The following is a 26,167-nucleotide window of genomic DNA, read 5'->3' on the forward strand; positions in this document are numbered from 1 at the left end:
TTTAATCTATTTTTTGTTTAATTTAACCATTAATATGTTTAATCAAAGAGCAGGTAATCAGAAGACACTTGCTTTTTTCACTAACATTCCGTTTTGCACTAATTGCCATTTACAGTAGTATTCAATGAGACCGAAATGATCATTTGTTACCAAATAAGGTTATTAAAGTGCAGTTTAGTGTTTTTATCTGGAGCAAATGGAAGCCTGGGCTAAAAATGGCTAAACTACAACAATTACTGGTTCTGAGGTTTAGATGTAACATTATTAGCCAACCCGAGATTCTCTTAATCGTAATGCTTCAATTACATGAAGTGTGTTTAAAACCTGGAGCTCTACCCATATCATAGAGGGGTGATCACAGCTATCATCCCCTATCACCCATACTGTTGAGAGCCCAAACTTTCTGCGAGCCTAAAAATAACAGTACAGAGCTCCTCTAATAGTGATGTCAAAGTCTTTCTCCTGAGCCTGTTTTGTAGTCTGGGAAGTCTTAAATTATGCTAAAATGAATCCATCTGTATTAGATTCAAATCCATATGTTCATAGCGTTGACAAGGTCTTGTGCGCTTCTGCCACTCTCCAAATGGAGTTTAGTGCTCTCAGACAAGACAAATGAATAGAGCCACTGAGCAACTGAACCCAAAGAAGGTACTGGGGCACAGTTGTACAAAACACCTGTTCTCAAAAACAGAATGGATGAAATTGCATCGCCTCTTTGCCAAAATGTGGTTCTGAAACATGTACCAACATTGTTATTGGTCTTCTACTCGGCTTTGCAGATATTCATATAACTAAAAAGACTTCTGCTGGCCCAGACGGTTGGCGTAGCGGTCTGGGCACCTAGGCTGCTGATGCAGCCTGACAGCGTGTTGTGGGATTTCCCCATTTCCTGTCAGAATACTGTATACTATCTAATAAAGGCAGAAAAGACTTCTTCTCAGTCAACCTACCCTGCTACAATACATAAAGGTTAATTATTGACACACAATAGGATATTTATACACTATATGTAATTGCCAGGAAGAATATTTCAGTACACATATACATCTTTAAAGGAGGAGTTCACCCCCCAAAAATATTATTTTCTATCAATTACACACCCCATGAAGCCTTGATTTCATGGATTTATTTTAGTTTTTGTGGCATTCCTAAGACAATAATTTGATGACCGTGTGTATTTCCGGTAGGAGACACAAATAATCTACTTTGTGTCTCCTACCGGATATATTAGCCGGTAGGAGACGGGAATCAAATTATTAGCTTAGGAATGCGACAAAAACAAAAAATAATCCATGGAATCAAGGCTTCATAGGGTGTGCAATTGATAGAAAATAAGTCATTTTTTGGGTGAACTCCAGAGGGAGAGTCTATGAGAAAGATAGAGGCAAAAAGAGAAAAAGAAATGAGTGAGAGACATTGAGAGAAACAGGAAGTCAGAGAGGAAAACCGATTGTTTATTGAACTGTCTCTCCACACAGTGCTGCATCTCCTCAACTGCTGTGAACCTGCTCAAACAGATGGTGAGACAACATCAGTGCACTGCATTATTGGTAGTGTGAGTGAGCCACTTGATTGTTTAATTTTTTTTTCTATCTGTCCTGTTAATGCACAATATAACATTCATTCAGGTTATTCAATCCCAGAATATTTGTCAAATATATGTTTTGTGCTTATGAACTCATAATCTCAGATCCACTGTTCCACCGATCTACCGTCCTGCCAGGCTACACTGTCCTCCAAGTACTCGGGTCATAGTAATGTCCAAATATGGAGTTTCACATGGCTGTATATTTGGGAAAGACCAGACCTAAATGGTCTGGTCTTGAGGACTGTACTTTTTTCTATACTACTTTACTTTCACTTCCCTACATTAAAAAGAAATGCTGTGTAAAGCACTTTGAGCTGCATTGAGCTTTGAGCTGCTTTGAGCTTTGAGCTGCATTTCATGTCATGAAATGTGCTATACAAATTAAGTTTATTATTACTATTAAATATTGTATTGAATCCACTACATTTATGGGAAGGGAAAAATTAAAGTACTTTCTAATATTCTAAAAGCAAGCACTCCAGTACTTTAACTCAAGTACAAATTTGACTGAGCAACTTTCAGCAAACTTTCAGCAACTTTCAACAACTGGCGCAAAACTTTCTTGTGGGGATATGCACTGAGTGAGCACCCCTTTCCAGTTCCCTCGTGTTTTTATCCTCATGGATGGATGACATGTATTGTACATATTTTAAATTCATGACACAATCACAACACAATAAACAAGGTATTAAAATAGTAAAGGTTTAGATCTGATCATGTTAAAGGTGCTGTAAGTGATATATTTGTTCCGCCAGCCGGCCCTCCCGTAAGCCAATTTTAATCTAGGAAGAGAAGAGATTTCCTCAGTGTGTGATGGAATGCATTTTATCCATACAGCAGTCTGTGCAGTTACCGTATGTATCCTGCTCATGACTTTCTTAATTCCTTTCTTCTACCCCCCCCCCCCCCCCCACCCACGCCCACACACACACACACACACTCTCTCTTCTTCCAGTGTCGCTGAGAGTCAGTCCTGGAAGGTCTCAGTTCTTTAGATTTGAGACCATCTCACTAAGCTGTGAGGAAGAAGGGAACCCTATGCTGGGGTGGTCCGTGAAAAGACAGACCAGTGTTAGGGGGAATGGAACCTGCAGCTATGAATGGGGAACCACTGAAGGTATGTAGATAGATGGATGGATGGATGGATGGATGGATGGATGGATGGATGGACGGACAGACGGATATTTTATAGCTTACCTTTCCTTAACCTTTTCCTTCTCATTGTGATTCTGTGTAGGATTGTCCTGTTTAATGCGAATGTTTCCTTGGGACGGTGGAGTTTATTGGTGCCAGTCTGAATCAGGAGAACTCAGCCAGTCCATCAACATTGCAGTCTATGGTACAGTCAACATATATAACTACCTCAATATAATCTATATTGTAGTGCGTATCACATGTTCATAACTCAACCTGCTGTTTCTAGATAGAGCTGTGATCCTGGAGATCCCTGTACTTCGTGTTATGGCAGGAAGTGATGTCGTGATTCGGTGCTGGTACAAAAGCAAGGCAACAGGGAAAATATCCTTTGATCTCGCAGCTGATTTCTATAAAGATGGATCCCTCATCAGGAGGACTGATACAGGACAGATGACCATCCACAATGTTTACAAGTCTGATGAAGGGTTCTACAAATGTAACATCTCTGAACTTGGAGAGTCACCACAGAACTGGATGGGTGTGAGAGGTGAGATAGTCATGCAATATTACGTATATACGTATCTCTAACTATCTATCCTATCTATCTATCTATCTATCTATCTATCTATCTATCTATCTATCTATCTATCTATCTATCTATCTATCTATCTATCTATCTATCTATCTATCTATCTATCTATCTATCTAGTATATTCAACTATGAACAAACAAATATAAAAAGGCATAAAATAATGCTGAATTCATTGATTAACTACAAGACATAAGGCTTTTCCTGAGCGCAGCTTATGTTTTGAATTGTTTTCAATGGAAGAGCCCCGTATTTATGCTATGCTAGAAACATCAGCATTGTGCTGAGCCTCTAATCTGCCCTTTTCTTTGTTTGTCGAGAGTTGAAAAATGTTCAACTTGGTGGGTGTTTGGCTAAGGTTTTCAGCTGTGGTGGACACACAGCTCAATAGTTTAAAAGCTCAGAGACTGTGCTGCTTCGCTACATGCCACAAAGTGGTTTGTACTGGACTATCCAATTGACACTGACGATCCTTAGAGTCACTCTCGCTATCGGGACAAAAATGTATTAGCATTTGTGCTTCTGTACACTCTTGGTCAAAATGTAAACTTGTAAATATCTGCTGAGACAGAATTGACATGTTTGACAATTAAAAGATTCACAGCTTGTAAAACATGATAAAGAGGATTATGTGTCTCATTTAGCTCTAGAATCAGACCCCAACTCCTTCTCTCTGCCTCCATATGTCTACCCTCTGACGTGTGCTGGAATCTCCATCTTTCTGCTAATTCTGGGGCTGTGTCTCTGGAAGAAATGCAGAGGTATGTCTGTCAATGATGTTAACACAGACATTTTGAGAAGCTGCAAGACTACACATCCGAAAAAAGCGTCTTTCGGGTGTTTTAACCCAGTCCTGAAAGGCCCCCCCATATCCTTGAACCCCCACTCCACACACCCCACCCCCATACTGCCATAACCTATGCCGCAATCCTCACCGGATAGTTTTGCCATTTCCATTGCTTAATTAACATTGCCTTAATTGCCATTAAATATAACTAAACTAAATATATTATTTAAATATATATATTGATGAGTGTTTCTCTTCTGCAGGCTGTAGGACAGACAGACAGAGTGAAGATGTGAGCGTGCAGATGCAGGAGGCTAAACACAGGAAGAGGCGAGGTAGAGTAACTCAACACCATCCTACTGACTACTACTACATTAGATGATTACATCTAGATTATAATCACTGAACAAGTTCTCCAATAGGTCCAAAGATTTATGGAACAACTTATTTTTTTACTTACAGATCCATGTAGTGTCAGGTAAGTACGGTGTTGATCTCTTTTTATTATTTCAACAACATGACAGCAGTAGATTCCTTGTTTTCTTCTTAATTTCTGTTTCATATACTGTACATCCTTTAATTACAGACCCATTCAGTCTCAGGGAACCAATAAGGGCTTAGCTGCTGACAAGAGGACCTATCAAAGAGGGGCACCCGATGATGTGTACTGCCCACTGCAGCATGGCAAGTCTTTGAACCAATTATGTTGGTTAAGGACAATTCTGACAAGTTCTAAGCACTGAACTCTGAGATTCTGCTCCAATTCAGAGTGCTCTGAGGTCATAGAGCGCTTTGATATTAAGGGCCTAGTATCAGTTAATTTACGATCGGCCAGGGTAGATGATACTCGTTAACTAATGTTGCCAATTTCATCTTTTAAAATGTATTGATGTTTATTCATCCCATGTATAAACACAACTATTAACAAGTTCTGTTACACGTACATACGTGTTGAATATTCTAGAGTACCAAAGAAGCCACAACCATCGCGTTTTGCAAAGACATTGTTCAGACACTCAGGCAACCCGGCTTGCGTGTGCTTACCAAACGCAGATCTCTGAATTCTCGAATGACGACGCTTCGACCACTTTTTCTAAACGACCAGGTCCAGGTGCACTGATTTTCCGAAAACACACAAAGTTAATTTAATTTAGAATTTAAATAAAATAAATATTCATTCATCCTACCATTGCTACTATGCTATTATCCTACTATAACATGAGGATACATCTGTCCTTCTGTCTGTTTGACTGGAAACACTCAAATCTGTTGGCACTCTCGTATCGCATTTGAAAGTAGGCCTACATTAAAGTCTGTCAATTCCTTTTACGTTTGTTTTTCCTAAGCAGAGTATTTAAATAATATAGATTGAAATTATGTTTGCAATAACAGGAATAAGCACCACATTAATGCTTATTTGTTTACTTTTAGGCAACACAAACATCTATGGCGTAATCCAGCATTCTAATGACTATGAAAATGGTACAGTATCTTTGTTTTAAAGTTTCATTTGTTTTATTGTGCAATGTTAGGAGCGTAATTTTTTCAGGTCCAAATGTGTCACTTGATTTGTTCAAAATGTTTTATCCTGAGCATAATAAAGTTCTCAGTGGGTATGGGCGTGGCCCTCTGTCAATTGCTCTGTTCACAGGGCAGTTTGTTACTGTGTGCCAGTGTCACCACCTCATTCAAAGGCCTGTATGATTTTATTTTGATCCCTAGACTAAATGTTGATTTTGTTTTTGTTTCAGCTCCTTAGATAGATGCGTAGGACAACCCAACATGACATGTGGATAAAGTCAAATCTTCAACAATAAATGCAGGGTAGCAATTATATTTTGTACAGGCCAATATAAATGGATCTTCACCAAAATGCAGGGTAGCATTTATATACGTGTAAGAGACAAACACACACACACACACACACACACACACACACACACACACACACACACACACACACACACACACACACACACACACACACACACACACAAAACCCTGTTATGGCCTTGTGGGTGGTAATGATAATCATCTGTATTTACAGTGTAGCACCTTTCATACATAATATGCAACTCAGCATGCTTTACAGTTGCCTAATTCTAGCGCATTAACTTGTGTAGTACAAAAAGCTATTTATTTTTTTTATATTAAAAATGTTCAATATGATATAACAGGATTATATAAATATATATACAAAAGAAAACACGAACGATAAAAGCACACAAATAACTTTCAAAACTTGTGGTTTAAAATGCATTATATTACATATTATACATATATATAGACGTGTGTTTTATTAATTTACTGCATTTGAATATATTTGTTTAAAATAATTATTTCTTTGTTTAAGTATTTCCTTTTAGATATGAAACTCAAACGAATAATGGCATTTCTTCTACAGTGTTTTCCAATTAAGTGTTTTTTCAAAGTATGTGAAGTAAATAAATGAATATATCTCTATTGATATTTTAGAAGAATCTCTGCTTCAGTTGGTTCACAAAATGTTGGCATAAGCCTTGTATGAATGGCCTTTGAATCTGAACAAGGTGCATAAGATCTCAGCTTGTATTTTTTTTTAAAGTTATTATTACTTACTAACTTACAATACAAACTACTGGGACTTTATTTTCAGAAACGCTGAGAAGATTTTGAACTAAATCAAATTATTTGGATTACCAAATGTTTCAGTACACATAGCATACAATCATTTATTTAAATCAGCACTCATGGTGTGTTTAGAGACTGGAGGAATGACAATGCAGTTTCTGTAAAAAGTAAAAACTTAATAACCTAATCTTATAGTAATTATTCGTTTTTGAGCACTCATTATGTATAGACAAAGACTGAAATGACACAGAGCTGACACGGAGTGTTGCCAAATAAGACCACTAAAATTAATGTTACAAAGTATGACTTTTAGTTTGACTGGATGTGTTGTGTTACAGCCAGGTGAGTGAAACACAGTGTCAGCCAGGTGAGTGAAACACAGTGTGAGATACTGAAGTTCTAGTTCATCATCTCAACTGCCATGATATAAAATGTTATACCTCAACACCAACGCTAGAGGGAGCTATATGCCTTCATTGTATGACAAAGTATAAATCATGTTCAAGGTTCAAGGTTCTTTATTCTTAATCTTAAATATTGCATACATAAGAGTAAATGTATCTTTCAGAAGATATCCTATCCTTCAGATGTCAATTTTTCAATGTTGTTGTATTCTAGACACAAATGTTATTATATGACATGATATATGTTAACTTAACAAACACAAGACCTCTGGCATGGCATGCTCTAAAAATGCAGAGAGGCCCTCAGAAGACAACCCGAAAAACTGAAAGACCTGTGTCACCATGCGCTGGTTGATCCAGGCTGATGTGTTTTTAAGTCATCAGTTAGACTCTGATGTTATTACTGCGGTCTGGCTTATTCATATTGTTGCATACTATGGATGGAACGTTGCAATGTTTAATTAATTTCAACTGAAATGAACAGAGCCTGCCTCAATGATGAGTTGAAAAAGAAAAAGCAGTTTTCTGTGAAATCCCCACTGTGAATACAATTCTGCTCTCTGACCCTGACACTGTTCATGGTGCTGATTGCTCAAATCAGAAATAACCTAGGAGGGTGAGACTGCATTTGAAAGCTTAGTTGTCTCAACCCATGTTTTTAACTTTAAGCCTTGTAAGTAAATCTATAATTGAGATGTTAAAGTGAGTAATCTTAGTTCCACACCGTTGTTTGCTGTGTAATTTAGAAGATTCTTTGGCTGCCATTGTTGCATACAATATGTGTCTTAAAGAATTCTAATTGAAGACGTTTAAAAGATGATGCAGTTTGTCATGTGACACTGTTGTAACTTTACTATCTATAGCCTACTGAAATTAGTGTTTCCTGGCCATTTATGTTGATGCTACAGGGCTCTTTGCCACACCTTAGCTTTTACTGAATTGACACGACAAACTTGTCAAGAATATACATGTATATTTGTGAATTTCAACATAGTTATTAATAAATACATTTGTACATAATGGTGATACAGGTAAAGTGGGACACTTACATTTTCTCATGTATTGTGTGTATGGGGTATGGGGTTATGGTATTGTGGTATGGGGTTTATGTGTATTGTGGGCCCAAGTCTAACTAATCAGTCACTCCCAGAAACATTCAGGAAGAGACAGACTGTGTCATGACAGGCTGGGTATTTCATCTTGTTTGTTTCCTTGTGGCTATCTACCACATGATAAACCAAGGCATGGCAAGCACTTGGTATACAATGGCTGTCGTCTGCCCAACATTTGAGCCTGGTACATTTATATACATTCATTACCAAAAAAAAACGTTTTGTTTCTGTAGCACTAACATTTAAGCCATTTGGATCATTACTTAAAACAATGCAACATTTAAATGATCAGAAAGTGTCCCACTCATGTATTCACCCAATTTAGATATGATAATGCATCCTTCATGTGTCCTTTATCTAATGCACACAATATGACAAGAACATTTGGCAATAGGTCTACTAGCCTACTTGATGGCACAAGCTGATTTGAGAAAAACAATGTTTTTGTCTCAGTAGCCCTAAGCAACAAGGTATTGCATTAGCTACTAAACATTAAGTCACTGCCACCTGAAATGCTAAACATCCATTGCTGTGGAAAACACATCACGAAGGCACCCAAATGACAATAATAAGTAGGTTTACATTAACCTGACTCCGCCCGATGGGGCGGTATTGTGCTTTGTGCCGCGCTGCGAACTTGTACATCTGCTAATTTTTAAACCATTTAAAAATATCGCAAAATGATTTTTTTAACACAAATCTTCTTTTTTCAGATGGGGGTCCGCGGCCAAATATATACTGTATACAAAAAATCACACCCTGTGTGAAGTGGGCGGTGTCTTGCTAGCTAATCACAATACTGAATGGAGTCAACCAATCATGTACAAAAGATAAATACATTTATTGAAACACTCTTTATGATGGACGAAACCATAACTTTAAAAAAACCAATTTATGGTTTTTTTTAAAGTTATGGTTTCTTATATAGGGCTATGCACATGTGTCATGTGACACTGGCCAATCACAGTCCTGAATAGATTGTGATTGGCCAATCACAGCGCAGGATAATTGTACAAATCTCCAAACCTCACTTATAGGGGCGGTTTCACCGCCCAAAAATATATATACTACTGCTTTAGGTATAGTTCATCCCCAAAATGCCTTTTTTTATATTATTCACCCCAAGAGTCTCCATTGAGTCTCCGTCAAATTATTGGCTTAAGGAATGCGACAAAAACAAAAACAACTCCAGGAATTCAAGGCTTCACGTGTGTGTAAACTGTAATTGATAGAAAATAAGTAATTTTTTTGGGTGAACTATCCCTTTAAGGTGCCAAAAGGAGCAGTGCTGTCGCGGAATTCTTTCCCCTAGACTGTCAACATCAACAATGTCAAACAAATCTAACCAGGTGTAAAAAGAAAACGGAAAAAAACATCTCTACAAATATTTAAAGGGTCTACACCATGAAAATCACTTTTTTCTTGCTTTTTTGTATTTTTTGGGGTCCCCAGTGTCTCTTGTACCCGGAATGACTGATTTTTTTTTTAATTCAGTCATTCCTTCTCATTTCATGGATTTCCAGAATGGGCGTGTCTGAACAGGCGATCTCAGAATGGAAATGTTTATGATGTCACAAACATTAATGATGGCAAACCCAATGTTAAATGAAAAGTGCCCGAATCGCTCCGAAACTTTTTCTAACCCCCCTAAGTGGGGGTCTACGAACAAATACTTTGGGCTCGGATTTTGGCTCCGCCCCCCGGAAGTGGGTGAAACAGGCACCTCAAACACTTGGTGGAATTGTTCAAAAATGTTCAAAGTGTTTTTTTTTCGATTTTGTATTTTTCTTAGATGCTTCTTTTTATGCAGAATTTTTCCATATATATATATTTTTTTAAATAATTTTTTTAAATATTTTTTTTTATTAACAGACAGAATTGCTCAGTAGCCCCCCCCTGCACAAGAGGACGTTTTGGTATTGCAGCTGAAAGTGCTGTATAAGCCAGAGACAATTGACTTGGGATGAGTATATCTGAGTGATGATTTAGGCTCAAACCTTTTGAAAAAGGTTTGAGGGACATACACCATATGATATTAAATATCAAATATTTTTTTTAAATTCATGGTGTAGCTCCTTTAATTAAAATAATATGAAATAAAAATAGCCTTTCTTTCACATCTTGAGAATGAGACAACATAAGGAACAAGCAGTTAAGAATACTTTTCTACAGAGAAATCTGCTGGTCCTTGACGGTGTTCCAGTGAGTCCTCAGCAAAATGTGTTAATATGTGACCTTGCAGATCTGCTTGTATGTTGATATTTCTGAAATATTTTAACACAAATATGGGGGTATAAGGGTCCCAGGTACAACATATTTTCTGATGGGGTTCCGCAGCCAAATCTGGCTGTCCTTGACATGAAAATGTTTGAGAACCTTAAAGATTCACTTGCTCGCCTCATCGCAGGATTGGCTTGTCAGATCAGTAAGATTTGCCCATGGTTGGCTCCACACAGTAAATCGGCACATGTAAAACTGGGGGGCACAAAACAATAAATAAATAAAAACTCACAATGGGCATTTATGTTTTGAAATAATTTCATATATTAACTCTAAAGTCACATCCGGTCACAAACCGGATGTGACATTTGTAAATTCTCTCTCCATTTTTCACAAATTAATCTATTTACTGTAGACAGATAAATATAACAAAAAGATGGTTTTAACAATGCTTCTTGCGACACAATCTATGCCGTTGGAAAGCCTGTTTAATTCCCTTTTAAAAGGTGCCCCATTTGTAAGGAACATGCAAAGTTGTGGGTTGAGCGCATGAAAAAGTTGCCAAATCTCTGCCAATGCCAAACAGCTACTTCTGCTTATTCAGCTGGGATGCTCATCCCACAAATGCATGATCCTTACAAAGGGAAATAACAGGCTTTCCAGTGGTATAAAAGTTATTGCCACGAAGCATTGTTACATCAGACAAACACACGTAATCTATAAACACACATTTCTTGTTAACCGTCGGGCAGAAACCTACATATTTTAACTTTTTGTGTTTTTTCGTGAATTAATGCCCTACTTGATGATACCACAGCGTCACACAAAAGCATCAAAAGTAGCAGATCTACAAGCTCGTTTGGAGCTTGTCGATCTGCTACTTTTGCTATTTTTTAAGTAGAATCCTGAAAAGTAACCGTTTTGGACATATGAGGTTTCCACCCGACAGAGACGATAGATTGAGCTATTACCTGAACCAGTTGTAGGTCAGCAAGTACCACACAGTCTATGCCTTCAATGCGTTGCCCTGTAGTGCCATTTAAACATGTGTTCTTTCCCATTTCCACAGTGAATTTGTAGTTCACGCCATTCACGCCCTGAAAGGGAGAAGAGGGTGAGATATGGATTCAAACTGATGCTGGGGTTTTTAGGGGTGCACTTAAACCCAATATCAAAATCCCCCCCCCAAAAAAACATAATAAAGAAATCCACAATAATAGATCCAGCAGCAAACATTGCTGTTAATGCTTGGACTTCCAACAATGCAAGATAAAATATAAAATCATTCAAGATAGAGATTTTTTTTAAAAAGGGGTTTAAAAATAGGGTTTCCAAATAACCACAATAGACCCATTATCACGTGCAACTTAGCCCGGTTGAAAATATCATATTTCTTATCATTCTAAAAGCATATCATATTTTAAATATGACTTGCTTTTAGGTCATTCAACATGAGAATATGAACGAATCCATCATTCCAAAAGATCCCAACCTGAGTTTGATTCTGGACCCCGATCACTCTGGACACTTGGCTGAGGTAGGTGTGGTTTGATCCTTGGTTGTACTTGTCTACGGCAAACTGCAAGGCCACCTGGGAAGTGGAGGAACAAGTACTCAGATCTTTACTTATCGCTGTTGGTGGGCAGAAACCTCTTATCTCCATATTCCAACACTTTGTGTTTTTTCCTAAATGAACACCCTACTTGATCATACTACAGCATCGCAAAAAGGAACAAAAGAATCAGATCCACAAGCTCGAAACACGGTGCAAAACGCGGTGCAAAGTGACGCATTTTGAGCTTGTAGATTTGCTACCAGGAGGCCCCTGGAACGCATTGCATTGTGACACAGTTTGTAGATCAGCTATTTTTGAATAGCCAATGTACAAAATAGGGCTAATGGATAGTGGATAATGTTATCTGCAAAGTAACCAGGAACTTTTTCAAATAATTGTAGTGGAGTATAAAGTACAATATTTGCCTCTAAATGTAGTGGAGTAATTAAGTAAGTAAATGTTATTTGTATAGCACTTTTCACAGAGAGAACTCACACAGGGCTTTACATGAAAAGGGTTCCATTTCTTCTTGGGCCTTTCACGGCAATCGGACACTGCATTCATGATTTGAGGCATTTTGTTCCAAAAATGTGTCTTGCTAAATTAGATCTGCTGGTGGTGCTATACAGGCCAATGTGAAAAGGGTGGCATTTCTTCCTCGGCCTAGTTCATGGAAATCGCATGCTGCGTTCATGATTTGAGGCATTTTGAGGCAACTAACCAATCCTGTAAACTTTGGAAGCCAATCTTAGCCAATCAGGATGGAATATGGAAAATCGGACAGATCCGTGTTGATCACATGACTATAGAGACTGTGTACCGATTTGTGTGATGTTTGGACAAAATCTGCAGGAGTAAAAAATGTGTTTTCCAAAAATCGGCCTCCTGGTAGCGCTCTAACGGGCCAATCTGAACTATTCGGGGCAGAGGTTTAGCTTTGGCATCCAGGGAGTGTGTGTGCACTGTTTCGCAGCGACCGGGCCAACAGTGCCGGAGATTAGCTGCTCACAGACAGACAGACACACACACACACGGACACACACATGGATGGACGGACGGACGGACACACGGACGGACGGACAGGGTGCAAAACATAGCCTCGCCTTTGCCTTTCGGCCTGGCGGAGACAACAACAAAAACACAAACTGTACAATGCATCTCAGGAAAACAAAACAGCAAACATTCCACACCGAGAAGCTCAATGACATTCCCCAAATGCTTGTTGAAACAGTGTTTTTAGGTGGTTCTTAAATATACCCATATATCTCCAGAGCTCTCAAGCCATGAGGAAGGGCAGTAAAAGCATAAAAAATTACCTTTTAATTTCCTCAAAATGTGAGAGTAAAAGTACTTACTTGGGACCCGCCTTCATTGATATCTGTGTTAATCCAAGTACTTCCCCAAGCTGATATTCCTATGGCAAAACCCATCGCCAGCACAACAAGCTTCCAAATCATGTTTGTCAAATCTTCTGAACAAAGTAAGCAATTGCAAAAACATCCCAGGCTGACACCTGCAGTAGCAGTTAGTGTAGGCTATCCTAAAACCATTGACGTCACAGCCTGTCTGTCTAGGGGTGGGACCCAGGAGGCAAATATATAATCTCTGCAAACCAGATGCGTGACTTTTGTTAACCCATCAGGGCGTGTTCCTTTCCAAAACCTGTGTACCGACTGATGTTTTCTGCTGATGCAAGTTCCTCCACTCATCGATTTCCATGCACTAGGACAGTGTTTCTCAAACTTTTTCATTAAAAAAAACTCAGTTTGAGATGCATTAAGTCACAGACCATCATTTGATACGATTCTTTTTAAATCTCTGGGACCCCAATCTACGCTGTCATATATTCAGTGTTCATTTAACTCAGTGAACACTGTTGGAGTTACAGACCCATAAGGGTCCCTTTGCTTCCTGTTTATCAATCATTTAACTGAAGACCCCTAGGAACCAGTGGTCCAGTGAATTTGGTATTGCTTTCACAGTGTTTCTGTGCTTTGATTGCAACATATATGTGTAGCTACTCACCCAGCACAGGTGAGAAGTCAAGAAGCCTGCGAGAATACAGTAACAAATACAGACTTTGTGTGAAAAGGTTATAAACACAACCAAGACTTGTTTTCAGTGAACATTCTTTTGTCTTTTATTAAAGCTGCAATACGTACTGTAGACTATGTCCCCGAACCTGGAAGCATACTCAACAGAAAGTTTTAATAGGGTCAGCTGTGGCAGGTGGGTTGATATTGGCATATCTGGTACACATGAAATAGAGAAGTCCTCATAACCATGATGGTGAAGGAGGGTTGGTTAGGAGCAGGAGAAAAACCTATACACACAAACACAAATCTATTCATTTGAGGTGCAAACTTCAGATTATGTACATTTGGGTGAATTTAGTTACATTTTGATTATTTTATAATAGCATTCTAATTGGAAGTGATAATGATAATGCACTTTTATTTTATAGCACTTTTCATACATACTGTAAAAATGCAGCTCAAAGTCCAGTACCGTACAGCATTAAAAATGTAAAAGCAACAACAACAGCAAAGTGCTGAACAAGTCAGTCAGTGCAAATAGCAGAGGAGCAATAAATTTAAATGATAACAAAGACATATTTGTTCAATACAAAAGAAGATGTAATTAAAGGCTATGTTGAAGAGATGGGTTTGACACTTGAAAAGATTGACTGTGCTTGCCTCCCTGATTTCTTGAGGTAATGCATTCCACAGATTCATTCATGGCATAATTGATGAATGTAGCATCACCGATTTTCCCGTGAAGCAATCATCATAATTATAGGCCCTTTGTGAACGCACTGACAGAACCTGACAGAACCTACTATGCTGATTGGCTGCTTCTAGTTTGGCTTCAGTATTTAGTTACTATTTTAGTTTCCTATTGGGGGAACCTGTTTGACTGGAAAAAACTAAAAACAAAACTCACGAACAGATTGGGTACTTAACCTCTACCATCCGGCACACGGTTTCACAGCCTCAAGGCCAAGACCAGCAGGCTTCCAGCGAGCTATTTTTAACATGCCTGTATGTTTATGAGAACACCGGACATTAAAATGCCTGTTGCTTGAACTGCCTTCCACAAACAAACACACATTGCTTCTATTTTTCACTCCTAAATACAGTAGGTCTTAAGGCTAATTCATAATGTATTTTATAATAATGTATGGATGTTTGGGTCCTGGATAGACACCAAATGTATCTTTTGGGTCACAAAATGAGACAGTTTGGGAACCCTTGATATAGAATGTTAGCCATGTGCTACTGTATATGTCACCATTGTCAAAAGGTGTGAAAAGGAACATAATGTATGTTTTATTTATATTTTTTATGTTTAGCTCTCTGTCTAGAAGTCATAAACTGTATACTTTACTGCTGACAATTCCCAGTTTTATTGATATTTCAAGCAGCCGTTGGTCTCATTCATTTCAGTATACTGAATGCAAACTGTTTTCAATGGGCTAAACATGCAATAACACTGGTATGGTCCTTTAAATGTCAATTTATTAATGTTGTGGTAATTATACTGTTAGCAGAAAACAGAATCGAAGGTTAACTTAATAATTACATCGTGAATTGAATCCTGATCACAATATCAGTCTGAAAGATCACAATTGGATATTTTTCACCAATCATGCAGCCCACAGGCCAGTCATGGACAAGCATGAGAGGGAGAATGAGACAGCTCAGAACAATGTGACAGCTCAGAACAATGTGATAGCTCAGAACAATGTGACAGCTCAGAACAATGAGACAGCTCAGAACAATGTGATAGCTCAGAACAATGTGATAGCTCAGATTTTGAGCCTAAAGCCTCAGTCATACTTAGTTGCGTGCCGGTGTCATGCTCAGTAAATAGCAGATCTATAAGCTCACAACGAGTCACGAATGTGACGCGTTGTGAAAAAAATAATAATCCTGACCCATTGTTTGGGGAACAGTGTCCTATATGTGTTAGTATTGAGGGGACATGTTGCACAACTCCATTAGACTCACAAGTCAGTGTCTAATCAGGGGTGTCGAACTCATTTTGGGGTGAGGGCCAGATTGGTCAAATGGTGACTTGATGGGGGCCGGAACCAGTTGCGGACGCACATGCGCGCTCACACGTACTCAGACACTGCTACTAACTATGCATATCACCTTTTTTTTTATGTATTAAGAAGAATAGCTACTTTAATTATATTGACATTAAAAACAAACAATGCAATTTTTAATAATAATAATAATAATAATAATAAGTGTAATAATAATAATGATAATAATAAACCATTTTAAGTAGAATAATTCAATTTGAAGTTAAACAATACCTGGTAATGTGTGTGGGTGGTTAAATAATTAGATTTATAGAACAACAGTGGTGTAAAGTAACTAATTACATTTACTCAAGTACTGTACCTAAGTAAAGATTTAGTAAAGAGGTATTTTTTACTTTACTAGAGTATTTCCAGTACTTTTACTTCTACTCCACTGCACCTGAGTCACTGCTATAACTACAGTATATCAAATTCTTGGCCGAAACCGAATACCGAATATAGGAAACACTTGGCCGAATGGCTGAAAATGATTATTTAAAAAATATATATATACATTTTCTTAAATATTATTTTGTACCATTTCTGTCATGGCTATGCCTCTGTTGTAGAGCTACATGATTATGGCAACACTTATCATAACTATAATCCATAGATCAGTTATTTAAAGCATATTTTTAGAATTATTTATTTACTATTGTGTAGTAATATAATACAATATGTCTCAAAACCTTAGCATGCCATACAGTTGAAGTATTGCAAATTAAATAAATAGGATTTCAAGAAATTAAAACTAACATTGAATAGCCTAACAAAAGGCAATATAATGTCTGCAGTTCAGGCCTGGAATTTCGTCATTTTAGGGGCAAGGCCACTTGGCCTTTGGTGTTGTAATTTTGGCTATTTTCACGATTTTAAATTGTTTTAAATAATAATAAAAAAAGGAACATACAAGATTTCCAACGATAATATATAGCCAATATATGGTTCTGTATCAGTATATGAGTCCGTTTTTGCAGATTTCATTCTAATTGGCTACTATGCCTTTATATGAATTTCATGGGCCTGGGTAGGTCACTCTGGCTTGGCGGAGATATGCCCTGTTGCGCACACAACGCACAGCAACAGCAGGTGAAAGCAATTCACTTAAACGAGGGCTGTGTTGCGCATCAAAAAACGGTTATTGCTTTCAGTTTCATTTCAGAAAGAGACACACACACACACACACACACACACACACACACACACACACACACACAGTCAAGCGTTCACAGCTGGTGTTAATTATTTAGCCCTGCAGGCTCTTCCGCTGGTTATCCTACTAATGTCACACCCTCTGACAAATGGATTCTAGCTTTCAAGATTAGAACAGCAACACTGGTTACAAAGTGGGGGGAGCGGGCTGTGGGGAGGAATGCAGCCACTCTCTACTCCTCCAGATGATCGAGAGACGCAACTGACATATACTTCTCCATACAATGGTGTTTTACCGGATTTGTGATGCTGTTGAAAAAGCGTTCTTTCAGGTAGAGTTGAATGGTGATGGTCCTCTGTATGTTAATGACCTTGGCTGTGGCTTCACGGCTTGGTCATTGTTCTCACATAACAAGTTTGTCCAGTATTCAACCCCCAGGCAGCCTCAGTAAGGAGCTGCTGGGCGCTGGCGTTTTTCTCTGCCTTTTTTTTTTCTCTCTCGTTTTTTTTCCATTAGAGGTAGTATTAAATGCCGTTTTTTCAAATCACCTCGCGGGCCAGATTTGACGACGTCGCGGGCCACAAACGGCCCGCGAAACACCAGTTTGACATCACTGGTCTAAATGCTTTATGATCGTCTGGCAACACCAGACTAACCCCATGGTAAAGAAACCTGTTTTAATTGTAGTGTGGTCACTTGTGAATGCTTAGACATTCTTAGTCATACTGGTGAAATACTGCCTGCAGTGTACAAAACAGCACAAAATTGCTTATTATACTGTTTGTTATACAGTATAGGGCAGGGATTCCCAACATGTGGGCCGGGGCCCACTGATGGGTTGTAAGGATATTGCAAGTGGGCCCCCAAATAATTAGCAAAACACTAAGATTTTAATGAGAATATATAACATTAACATTAAATGTCTACTAGCGGTCCAGGCGCATACCACATAAGCTGGTAATCCAGCGTGACAGCGTGGCGCGGGTACGACTCCCGTTCACGACAACCTTTGCTCTATGTCTCCCCCCATCTCTCTCCCCATTTCCTGTCAGCCTACTGTCCTGTCCAAATAAAGGCATTTAAAGCCCCCCCAAGAATGCTACAAAAATGTCATGGGGTATTTATTTCTTTAAAACTTAAATGTGTCCTTTTTCGTGAAGATCCGATCTCTCCCATTTTCTGGAGCATGTCAATCAATGATGCACCTGCTCACATGACCTGTGTTCTGCCCCCGTATAATGTGCCTTGGCGCGCTGAGGAGCCACTGTAACAGACATTGGAAGGAGTCCCGCACAGACTAAACAACGTTCAAGCTACCAACACAGCTATAGGCTACCACACAGCCTCCACCATGTACACCAAGTCCTTGTTGGTAGCAACGTTCCTGATTCTGGGAGCAACCATGGCCTTCTCGGCACAGTGCAAACTGATCTGGTATGTAAGACATTTTTAACTGTTTAAACGTATTTGTGAAATAGTGTGTGTGCGTGCTTGCGTGCGTGTGTGTGTGTGCGTGTGCGTGTGCGTGTGCGTGTGTGTGTGTGTGTGTGTGTGTGTGTGTGTGTGTGTGTGTGTGTGTGTGTGTGTGTGTGTGTGTGTGTGCGTGCGCGTGCGTGTGTTTGTGTGTTCATTTGACAGTATGAGTATAGTCGTGTTTTTAAGGTTTTGGGGAAAAACAACCCATCTATCCACACCTGTTGGACATAAGTCGTAGAAGTACTGAGTTTGTAGATGTTAAAGCTGCAATCCATAAGTTTCAGGGCCTACCCAGCATTCGAACCCTGGTCGCTCGCTTTGGAGACCACAATTCTACCGCTCCTTGGTCAAGGGAGATATTGTACTTCAGGCAGTACTACTTGTCAACCAGTAGGCCTGGTTGACCTAACCGACTCCAGGGTCTATCTAAATGTCTCAATGGAAGAGTAGGGAGACCACCTCCAATCAACGCAGATGTGCTAGTTATCTTGTAGTAACATACTCAATATTTCTTAGGTTTTATTCATTAAAGGTTTGCGACTGTTTCATAATCAGCTCACTCTATTCTTTGTTCTATTCACTGAATTAATGATAATACAAATATTCAATTGAATCTAATGATTCTAAAAGCTTCACCTCTACTGGTGTTTGAGCACAGATGCTGGCCTGTGTGCCATTTTAGATGATATCCTGTGTTATCACTGTGTGAATGGGGTCACATGCATGTTAGACAAGGTCCTTGTGACTTTAACCTATTCTCATACTTGTCATGTTGGACACGCTCAGCGGTGGACAGTAACTTGACCATTGTACATAAGTACTGAGAATTCTACTGTCATATTGTACCACTTAAAGACAAAATAGTTTCTAATTATTTCTAAAATAGACGATCTACAGGCTTACTGTACATCTCGTCACATCGCGATGCATTGTGAGCTTGTAGATCTGCTATCTTTGAAATAATGTATAACTATTATTATTAATGATCATTGTTATTGTTGTTATAACTATTACACTACATGTGTACTTTAGGATCTTTGGCATCCCGTGTCGTGACGTGTACGTCCCTCTGGTGTCTCAGATCAAGAATTGGAGGAACGTAGACAGCTGCATAGATGGAGGTCAAAGCTGTCTGTATGAGGTAAAACTTCATCTATCTGAAATCATTACTGAATGCTTCAATAAACACTTGATTAACCACATTAACCAAATGTTTGCCTATTTTTGCCAAATGTCCATCTATTATGACATGGCCAGAATACTGATGGTATGGTTCACGTGGTTAATCATCTATATCTGATCAAAGCTTTCAATTCTGTCCCAGTTGGTGTCCAACAGTCCATACATGATCAAAGCAAAGCACACCTCTCCAAGAAGCAAGTTCAGCAACACATTTCAGATCATCTTCAATCCAGCAGAGGAGGACACCATGTGTAGAGTCACCGTAAGTACATCCTTTGTCAACTACCTTTGTCAAGTAACTGGCAAATAGGCCACCTTTCTGTACATTTACCTATGGTGATAGGTTTTCCAACTTGCATTTTATTAATTGTATCAACTTAGCAAAAAAAAAAAGTCATTCTGCACTTCAAAGGGCAGATGCGTAGGAGTAGACAGCCAACACATGAGAAGACAAAAAAGAATCCTGTACACAACTATTTAATGCAGAAAATACAACGTTTCGGTCGCACTGGCCTTCAATAGGTATCTGAGTCAGCTAGTAGACATACACACACACACACACACACACACACACACACACACACATACTGTGTTATATACTGTAGTAGAACTCAGAGAGGTGAGGTCCAATCAGGGAACCGTGGCAATCTGTTACCATGGAGGAGGATGGCCCATACAGGTAGTGAAAAATTATGGAGCTTGCACAAAAACAATTTTAACCACTGTTTTACATAAAGATGATAAAATATTATTCTGACGATGGTATTTTTAAGTCCACTGTAAAAAATGTAAAAACATGACCAAAAAAGGAATAAAAGAATAAACAAGGAAACGGAAAAATAAGTCTAATGTATTGGGTCATTGATTTAATTGTCTTTCTTTTTCCAGGGGGATTCAATATCAGGGATCTTTGTTGACCCACTGGACAGTGACATCAACTACTGTAGCCTCCAGAACCTGATAGATGGTGAGTATTCCGACATGATGAGGAATCTGTGTGTGTGTGTGTGTGTGTGTGTGTGTGTGTGTGTGTGTGTGTGTGTGTGTGTGTGTGTGTGTGTGTGTGTGTGTGTGTGTGTGTGTGTGTGTGTGTGTGTGTGTGTGTGTGTGTGTGTGTGTGTGTGCGTGCGTGCGTGCGTGCGTGCGTGCGTGCGTGCGTGTGTGTGTGTCCAACCAGACAAACGTTGTTTCGAATGTTGCCATTTCTCTTGCATTTTGTTAATAACAACCGTTACGAACGGTTGTTGCTTTGGTAAAACAAGAATCTATCAGACTGCTACAGGAAGTCACGGACAGTTATCGCATACCGGAGCGGAAGTAGGGGGGCGTGGCCAGGAATTCCGTCTACAGGGACAAGTGTCCTGGTCCTCTTGATGGAAATGGTCATTTTCATGGCTAAGAAAGATTTTTAAACCTAAGGTTATATTTAGTAAACAATTGAAATCAGATTGGTATCAGGGTTAGGATTAAGCATTTAGGGGTTAGATTTAGGGTCAGGGGGTTAGGGTTGGGGTTAAAGTAAAAATGGCATTTTGGGGGATCTGTTCACATTTGAATCACACGTCACAGGTTGAACAACCATTTTGTTTTTCATACAGGAAGTGGACTGTCAAAGGTAGACGGATACAAACATTTCACCAACGAATATATCTGTGTGGAATCCCACGCTCCTAACTGCACCATCGGCTGAGAGAAAAGCCTCTCTCTGGAGTGAGGCTAGAACAATACATCAGAGATTCTCAACCAGTAGGTCAGGGGAGTGGGGACCACAGGTTAATTAATGATATACATATAATGCTATATGCTTTATTATTTCGGAGTGTTAATATCTGCATTAAAGTATGATAACTTTTGTTTTGTCTGTTTCATTAACGTCACCTCTATGAATGACAGTTCATGACTGAACTGAACTGAATGATGTTACTTAATACTTACTATTGTAGATGAGCGTATGTGACAGGTGAATGCTGGGTGGAGGAGGGGTTGATGAGCCTACAGGTGATGCTGGGGTGAATTGTGTGGAGCATTAATAACCGACGCAGCAATGGTTGCTATCTGATCTGTGTTGGAATGAATGAATGTTTATTTTTGTGTCTTGTCTTGAGACCCATCCTTTGGGGGATAATAAGACACCAAGAACATAATTATACAACGTTACTCAATATGAAATGAGAGCTGCACGATAATCACAATTCACAAAAGAAAATATTGAAATAACATTTGTATCACAAGAGCCAAAATAAGTGTCACAATACTGTATTATGTTCTCTTTGTTCGCTTATCCCAAGCATTCTTTAGGAAGTAATCATAAAGACATTTAAGTCTATCTGCATCACTTACAGTAACCACTTCAAGTCTGACTTTTGACACCTGTTGCATAATTATAATGATATTTTTGTTGAATGTGTTTGCAGTTAGTGAGAAGAATATATCACGAGTTGTCTGCCTGAACAGTCATGCAGGCTTCGCAAAATGTTTAAAAATGTGTAGATTGTTCACTCACTTCATGGTGTGGGAAATATTTCAGGCTGCTCTTTCTACAGTTGTCCAGGAGAGGCTGCTAAATTATAAAGAGGAGGTGATGGCTGATGACGATAAGGCATGAGTTGTTCCCCCTTTTACAGACAGACTGGTTTTCTTTTAATTTAATGTGATATTTGGTAATGTCTGTGTCAAACAAAACCCGGCAGGATTTAAAAATGAAGCAGAATGAAAAACAATGAATGCACGGCTGAACGCCTTAAATATCACTGCCAATTTCTTGTTTATTTGGAGGTAGCCTAGGCTACTTTAGACCACCAGGGTCTAATCTCCCAAGAGTCCATGATTAAAAACTCACATTACAAACAAAAGAAGCAATTTACAAGTAAACACACAATCCAATGAAAAACTTCTCAGACCTACATTTGACAGGGCTTAGAAATGGTTGAACTGATAAAAAACAAAACACAACTACTAGCATAGCATTCAAACACCTATACCTTCACCACCTGATATTAGAAGGATATATAAGAAGCATCTCTGCAAAAGGTTTTTCATGTGGAACTCTTGTGATGTTCTAGCCCAGTGATTCTCAAAGTGGGGTCTGGGGACCCTCATTTAAAAAAATGTTCAAAAATAGCAGATATACAAGCTCACAGCGCGACACTTCGTGCTGCGCTGTGAGCTTGTACATCTGCTATTTTTGAACATTTTTGAAAAATCTTGAAAGTGTTTGATCATTTTTGAATAATTTTGCATTTTTAAAACAAATCTTCTCTTCTGGGGGTCCCTGGCACAAAACATTTTCAGATGGGGGGTCCGCAGCCAAATATTTATCAATTTGGGGGTCCTTGGCACGAAAAGGTTTGAGAACCACTGTTTTAGCCTGATTACCAGACTGCAGGAGCTGAAGCAGTCCACTCAGTGTACTGTCACTGGGAGCAGTGGTGTGTTCCACCGTGTTACGCTATATATATGTCACAGGACGATTGAATAACCAGGACGATTGAAGACAGAGCGCTCGTTTTTGGGCACAGGGCTTCGGGGCGAGGCGGGGCGGGGCTTTGATGCGACGCGGACCTGTCTGTTGTTGTTCCCCCCCACGTAGCAACCAGGAAGCTACGCTAGGGGAACGCTGAACACGCGTTCACGCGCACGTGATAATAGTTATTGTCCATGACGGAGGTGCGCCGACTCAGCAGAGCTTGAGGCCGAGGAGGCGCGAGTGCCCGCGCTGACCGGCCGATGCTCTGATAGTCGACACAGCGCCGTCCGAGTTGTAAACCGATAGGGACAGAATAGTTATTTTCATGGATCACTGTGTGTGTGTGTGTGTGTGTGTGTGTGTGTGTGTGTGTGTGTGTGTGTGTGTGTGTGTGTGTGTCTCAGGGAGAAACTAAAACAATGCGTGTGTGCGCGGGCGCGTGCATGCGCGCGCGCATGTGTGTGCATGCGTGCGCATGTGTGTGAATGCGTGTGCGCGTGCGCACAAACGCGCACGCACACGCACACACACACACACACACACACACACACACACACACACACACACACACACACCCTCCCCAGTCTGGCTTGCATTGCCCTCTAGCGTTGGTTTTACAGAATTGCCTGAAAACAAGCGCTCCTTCTTCAATCGTCCTGGTTATTCAATCGTCCTGTAACATATACACGTAGTGTGACCTGCAGAAAATGTTCGTAGCCAAGCGTAGCCCTCTACTAACCATTTCATTCATTGAAACGTGCATGTCGTGCAGGGAATGATTATCGTATCCCTCCAAAAAAGAAAACTAGTTCACACCACTGGGGTGGCTGGTGGGCCATGAGTCCTGTGGTGGTCCTGTGGTCAGTGGTGGTCCAGACTGGTCTGGAGCCTGGCTGCTGAGGCTAGTGATTTTCTTAAGACGTAGACTGAAGCGAGCACCTGTTTGAGCCTCAATGATCTCAGAGATCTGAAACACAGCAATATTGGCATCGTTGTTATAACTCACCAGCTTAATCCACTATGCATTCATTTAGTGTTATATAAAATACATATCGAACTGGATGACCAAGGAAGAGTAAAATAAAATCTTAATTATTACTTTTTATTTTTATTGATTGATTGATTGATTGATTGATTGATTGATTGATTGACTGACTGATTGATTGATTGATTGATTGATTGATTGATTGATTGACTGATTGATTGATTGTGTAAGTGTGTGTGGGGGGGGGGGGGGTTGGGGGCGAGGGTACCTTCTTCAGGACTGGCATCATCGAGGTTGCATTTAGTTCCTGGTTAGACTGAACAGTAGCCTGGAGTATTGCCAGTGCTGGGAACAAGTAAGATAATACGGCTACTCATTATTGAACATTATTCACATTTAAATAAGATTGTTGAATACAGATTCTAATCTGTGTGAAGGAAGGTTCAAGGATAATTATGTAGCTAATTTACCACTTAGATCAGGTGAGATCTTTGTTGAAATCAATGATGATGCCATGGTTACAGGGTCTGTTTGTGGGTAGAAAATAATAGCCCATTGTTATTTAACAGCCCGTCACTCACTGTAAATCAGTTGTACACAAACATGAACAAAGCTGGAGATTAACTTTTTTTTTAAACATTTGAATTAATTGTTTAAATAACTAGGCTACATGAACAACAGTTTATTTGTGGGCTAAATAGGATATTTGCCCATAAGTTATCAAGAATCAAGTTGGGTTCATTGGTCATTCACTCTACTGCCTACACACAGCAAAATGTTGGAAAAGTTATTCCACTTTTTTGCTATCATGCCCTTAGAGATCTCTCTCTTATATTTAAATTGCTCATTGAGTAGCTAAACAATCAAAAGCCTACTTTCGTAAGGCCAAGGGTGTTGCTTGCCTTATTTTTTTGTCAAAGTCATGTGACCAAAAAGTTATTGAATTTCTTAGATTTCAGAAATTAATTAAAAACGAAAAATTGGCAAAATTAAGGGTGTGCATTGAGTATGTGTAGGCATGGGTAAAAAACATTATGATGTATTTTGGTCTGTTTCTGTGCTTTTGTCTAGGAGATACTGCATTTTTTAAACATTTCAATCTGTAATTTATACACGGTCTCTAAAATGTTCGAATATCCACCTGGGTGAATATCCAACCTGAGACCAACTTCACCACGGTGCCAAAAACTACGTAGGCAGTCTAATTAGGCTACGTTCTTTTTGGCCACAGACACGTCTTATATCTAAATGATATTAATGATGATATTAATTAATGATAGTAATTTCCTTACCTGTCGTTTGTCCGGTAGACAGAGCCAGAAAAGCAGCAGATATGACCAGGAGCAGCATGTTGTATGCTAGTGTTCCCACAGTGCGTCTGTTTCCACCTGCATGAAGGTGAATGTGTGTCTTCACTGTCTCATAACCTTATAGCCTAAAGGGGTGTTGGCTGCTGGAGAACAATTGGCTGCACTTTCAAACATTTTTGACGCTCGGACGAGCCTGAAGGTTATGACTCAGCAGACTCACACCTATTTCCTTCTATGTCTTACAAAGAATATGAGGAACTTTGGTTTGGTTTTATTTTGGGGAAATATGAGCATTTCCTCATAGTCCAGATGATTAACATTTGAAAGCATAATTAAACACACCAACATGGTTTTCGATTTTCCTGCCATAAGACAAAGTTGTGATAGATAACAAACAAACAAACAATAAAACATCTGAAAAGGAAATATCAGCTTTGGGTCCAAACCTGTTTTATTAACCTTTATTATAACTTGACAGAGGATATGAGAGGTAGCAGTAGCAT

At 39.3% G+C, this 26,167-nt stretch overlaps 4 protein-coding genes across 5 annotated transcripts; 2 read left to right on the forward strand and 2 right to left on the reverse strand.

Annotated features, from left to right (window-relative positions):
• Positions 1-1,513: 1,513 nt before the first annotated feature.
• Positions 1,514-5,860, forward strand: LOC308093575 (uncharacterized protein; the record flags this gene model as incomplete). The annotated part of the gene is made up of 9 exons (XM_080439907.1): positions 1,514-1,520; positions 2,544-2,705; positions 2,826-2,927; positions 3,012-3,272; positions 3,959-4,075; positions 4,365-4,436; positions 4,564-4,579; positions 4,688-4,785; positions 5,853-5,860. The coding sequence occupies exons 2-9, from the start codon at positions 2,627-2,629 to the stop codon at positions 5,858-5,860; spliced, it is 753 nt and encodes a 250-aa protein (XP_080296033.1). The 5' UTR covers positions 1,514-1,520; positions 2,544-2,626.
• Positions 5,861-7,913: 2,053 nt separating this feature from the next.
• On the reverse strand, positions 7,914-13,508 carry LOC308093932 (cystatin-like). The gene is made up of 4 exons (XM_080440338.1): positions 13,358-13,508; positions 11,940-12,038; positions 11,419-11,544; positions 7,914-10,702 (listed from the first exon to the last, which is right to left on the reverse strand). Exons 1-4 carry the CDS (start codon positions 13,457-13,459, stop codon positions 10,613-10,615), a joined length of 417 nt encoding a protein of 138 aa, XP_080296464.1. The 5' UTR covers positions 13,460-13,508; the 3' UTR covers positions 7,914-10,612.
• A 5,088-nt stretch (positions 13,509-18,596) lies between these two features.
• On the forward strand, positions 18,597-22,508 carry LOC308093576 (uncharacterized protein; the record flags this gene model as incomplete). Its single annotated transcript, XM_080439908.1, has 5 exons — positions 18,597-18,679; positions 19,754-19,862; positions 20,046-20,165; positions 20,792-20,870; positions 21,502-22,508. 5 exons carry the CDS (start codon positions 18,597-18,599, stop codon positions 21,591-21,593), a joined length of 483 nt encoding a protein of 160 aa, XP_080296034.1. The 3' UTR covers positions 21,594-22,508.
• Positions 22,509-22,648: 140 nt separating this feature from the next.
• On the reverse strand, positions 22,649-25,819 carry LOC308094100 (uncharacterized protein). 2 transcript variants are annotated; one of them, XR_013933920.1, is made up of 5 exons: positions 25,647-25,819; positions 24,825-24,881; positions 24,623-24,699; positions 24,050-24,336; positions 22,649-23,351 (listed from the first exon to the last, which is right to left on the reverse strand). XR_013933920.1 is itself a non-coding variant. In XM_080440559.1 (4 exons), the coding sequence occupies exons 1-4, from the start codon at positions 25,702-25,704 to the stop codon at positions 24,175-24,177; spliced, it is 354 nt and encodes a 117-aa protein (XP_080296685.1). In that variant the 5' UTR covers positions 25,705-25,819; the 3' UTR covers positions 22,649-24,174. The 2 variants fall into 2 exon arrangements, 1 of the variants encoding a protein (XP_080296685.1); XM_080440559.1 differs by having other exon boundaries at positions 22,649-24,336.
• Positions 25,820-26,167: the final 348 nt, after the last annotated feature.

Source organism: Gymnoscopelus braueri (genome assembly GCF_963280865.1).
Source record: "Gymnoscopelus braueri genome assembly, chromosome: 10".
Lineage (NCBI taxonomy): Eukaryota > Metazoa > Chordata > Actinopteri > Myctophiformes > Myctophidae > Gymnoscopelus > Gymnoscopelus braueri.

Bases quoted from the DNA above. Each gene is read 5' to 3' on its own strand.
- LOC308093932 (XM_080440338.1), bottom strand. From the start codon at position 13,459: ATGATTTGGAAGCTTGTTGTGCTGGCGATGGGTTTTGCCATAGGAATA. The intron at 12,039-13,357 runs GTAAGTACTTTT...TCCACTTCCCAG, and splicing joins TCAATGAAGGCGGGTCCCAA to GTGGCCTTGCAGTTTGCCGT. The intron at 10,703-11,418 runs GTAATAGCTCAA...TGTGCCCCCCAG, and splicing joins CTGACCTACAACTGGTTCAG to TTTTACATGTGCCGATTTAC.
- LOC308094100 (XM_080440559.1), bottom strand. From the start codon at position 25,704: ATGCTGCTCCTGGTCATATCTGCTGCTTTTCTGGCTCTGTCTACCGGA. The intron at 24,882-25,646 runs GTAAGGAAATTA...ACCCACAAACAG, and splicing joins GTCTACCGGACAAACGACAG to ACCCTGTAACCATGGCATCA. The intron at 24,337-24,622 runs GTACCCTCGCCC...GCTGTGTTTCAG, and splicing joins TGATGCCAGTCCTGAAGAAG to ATCTCTGAGATCATTGAGGC.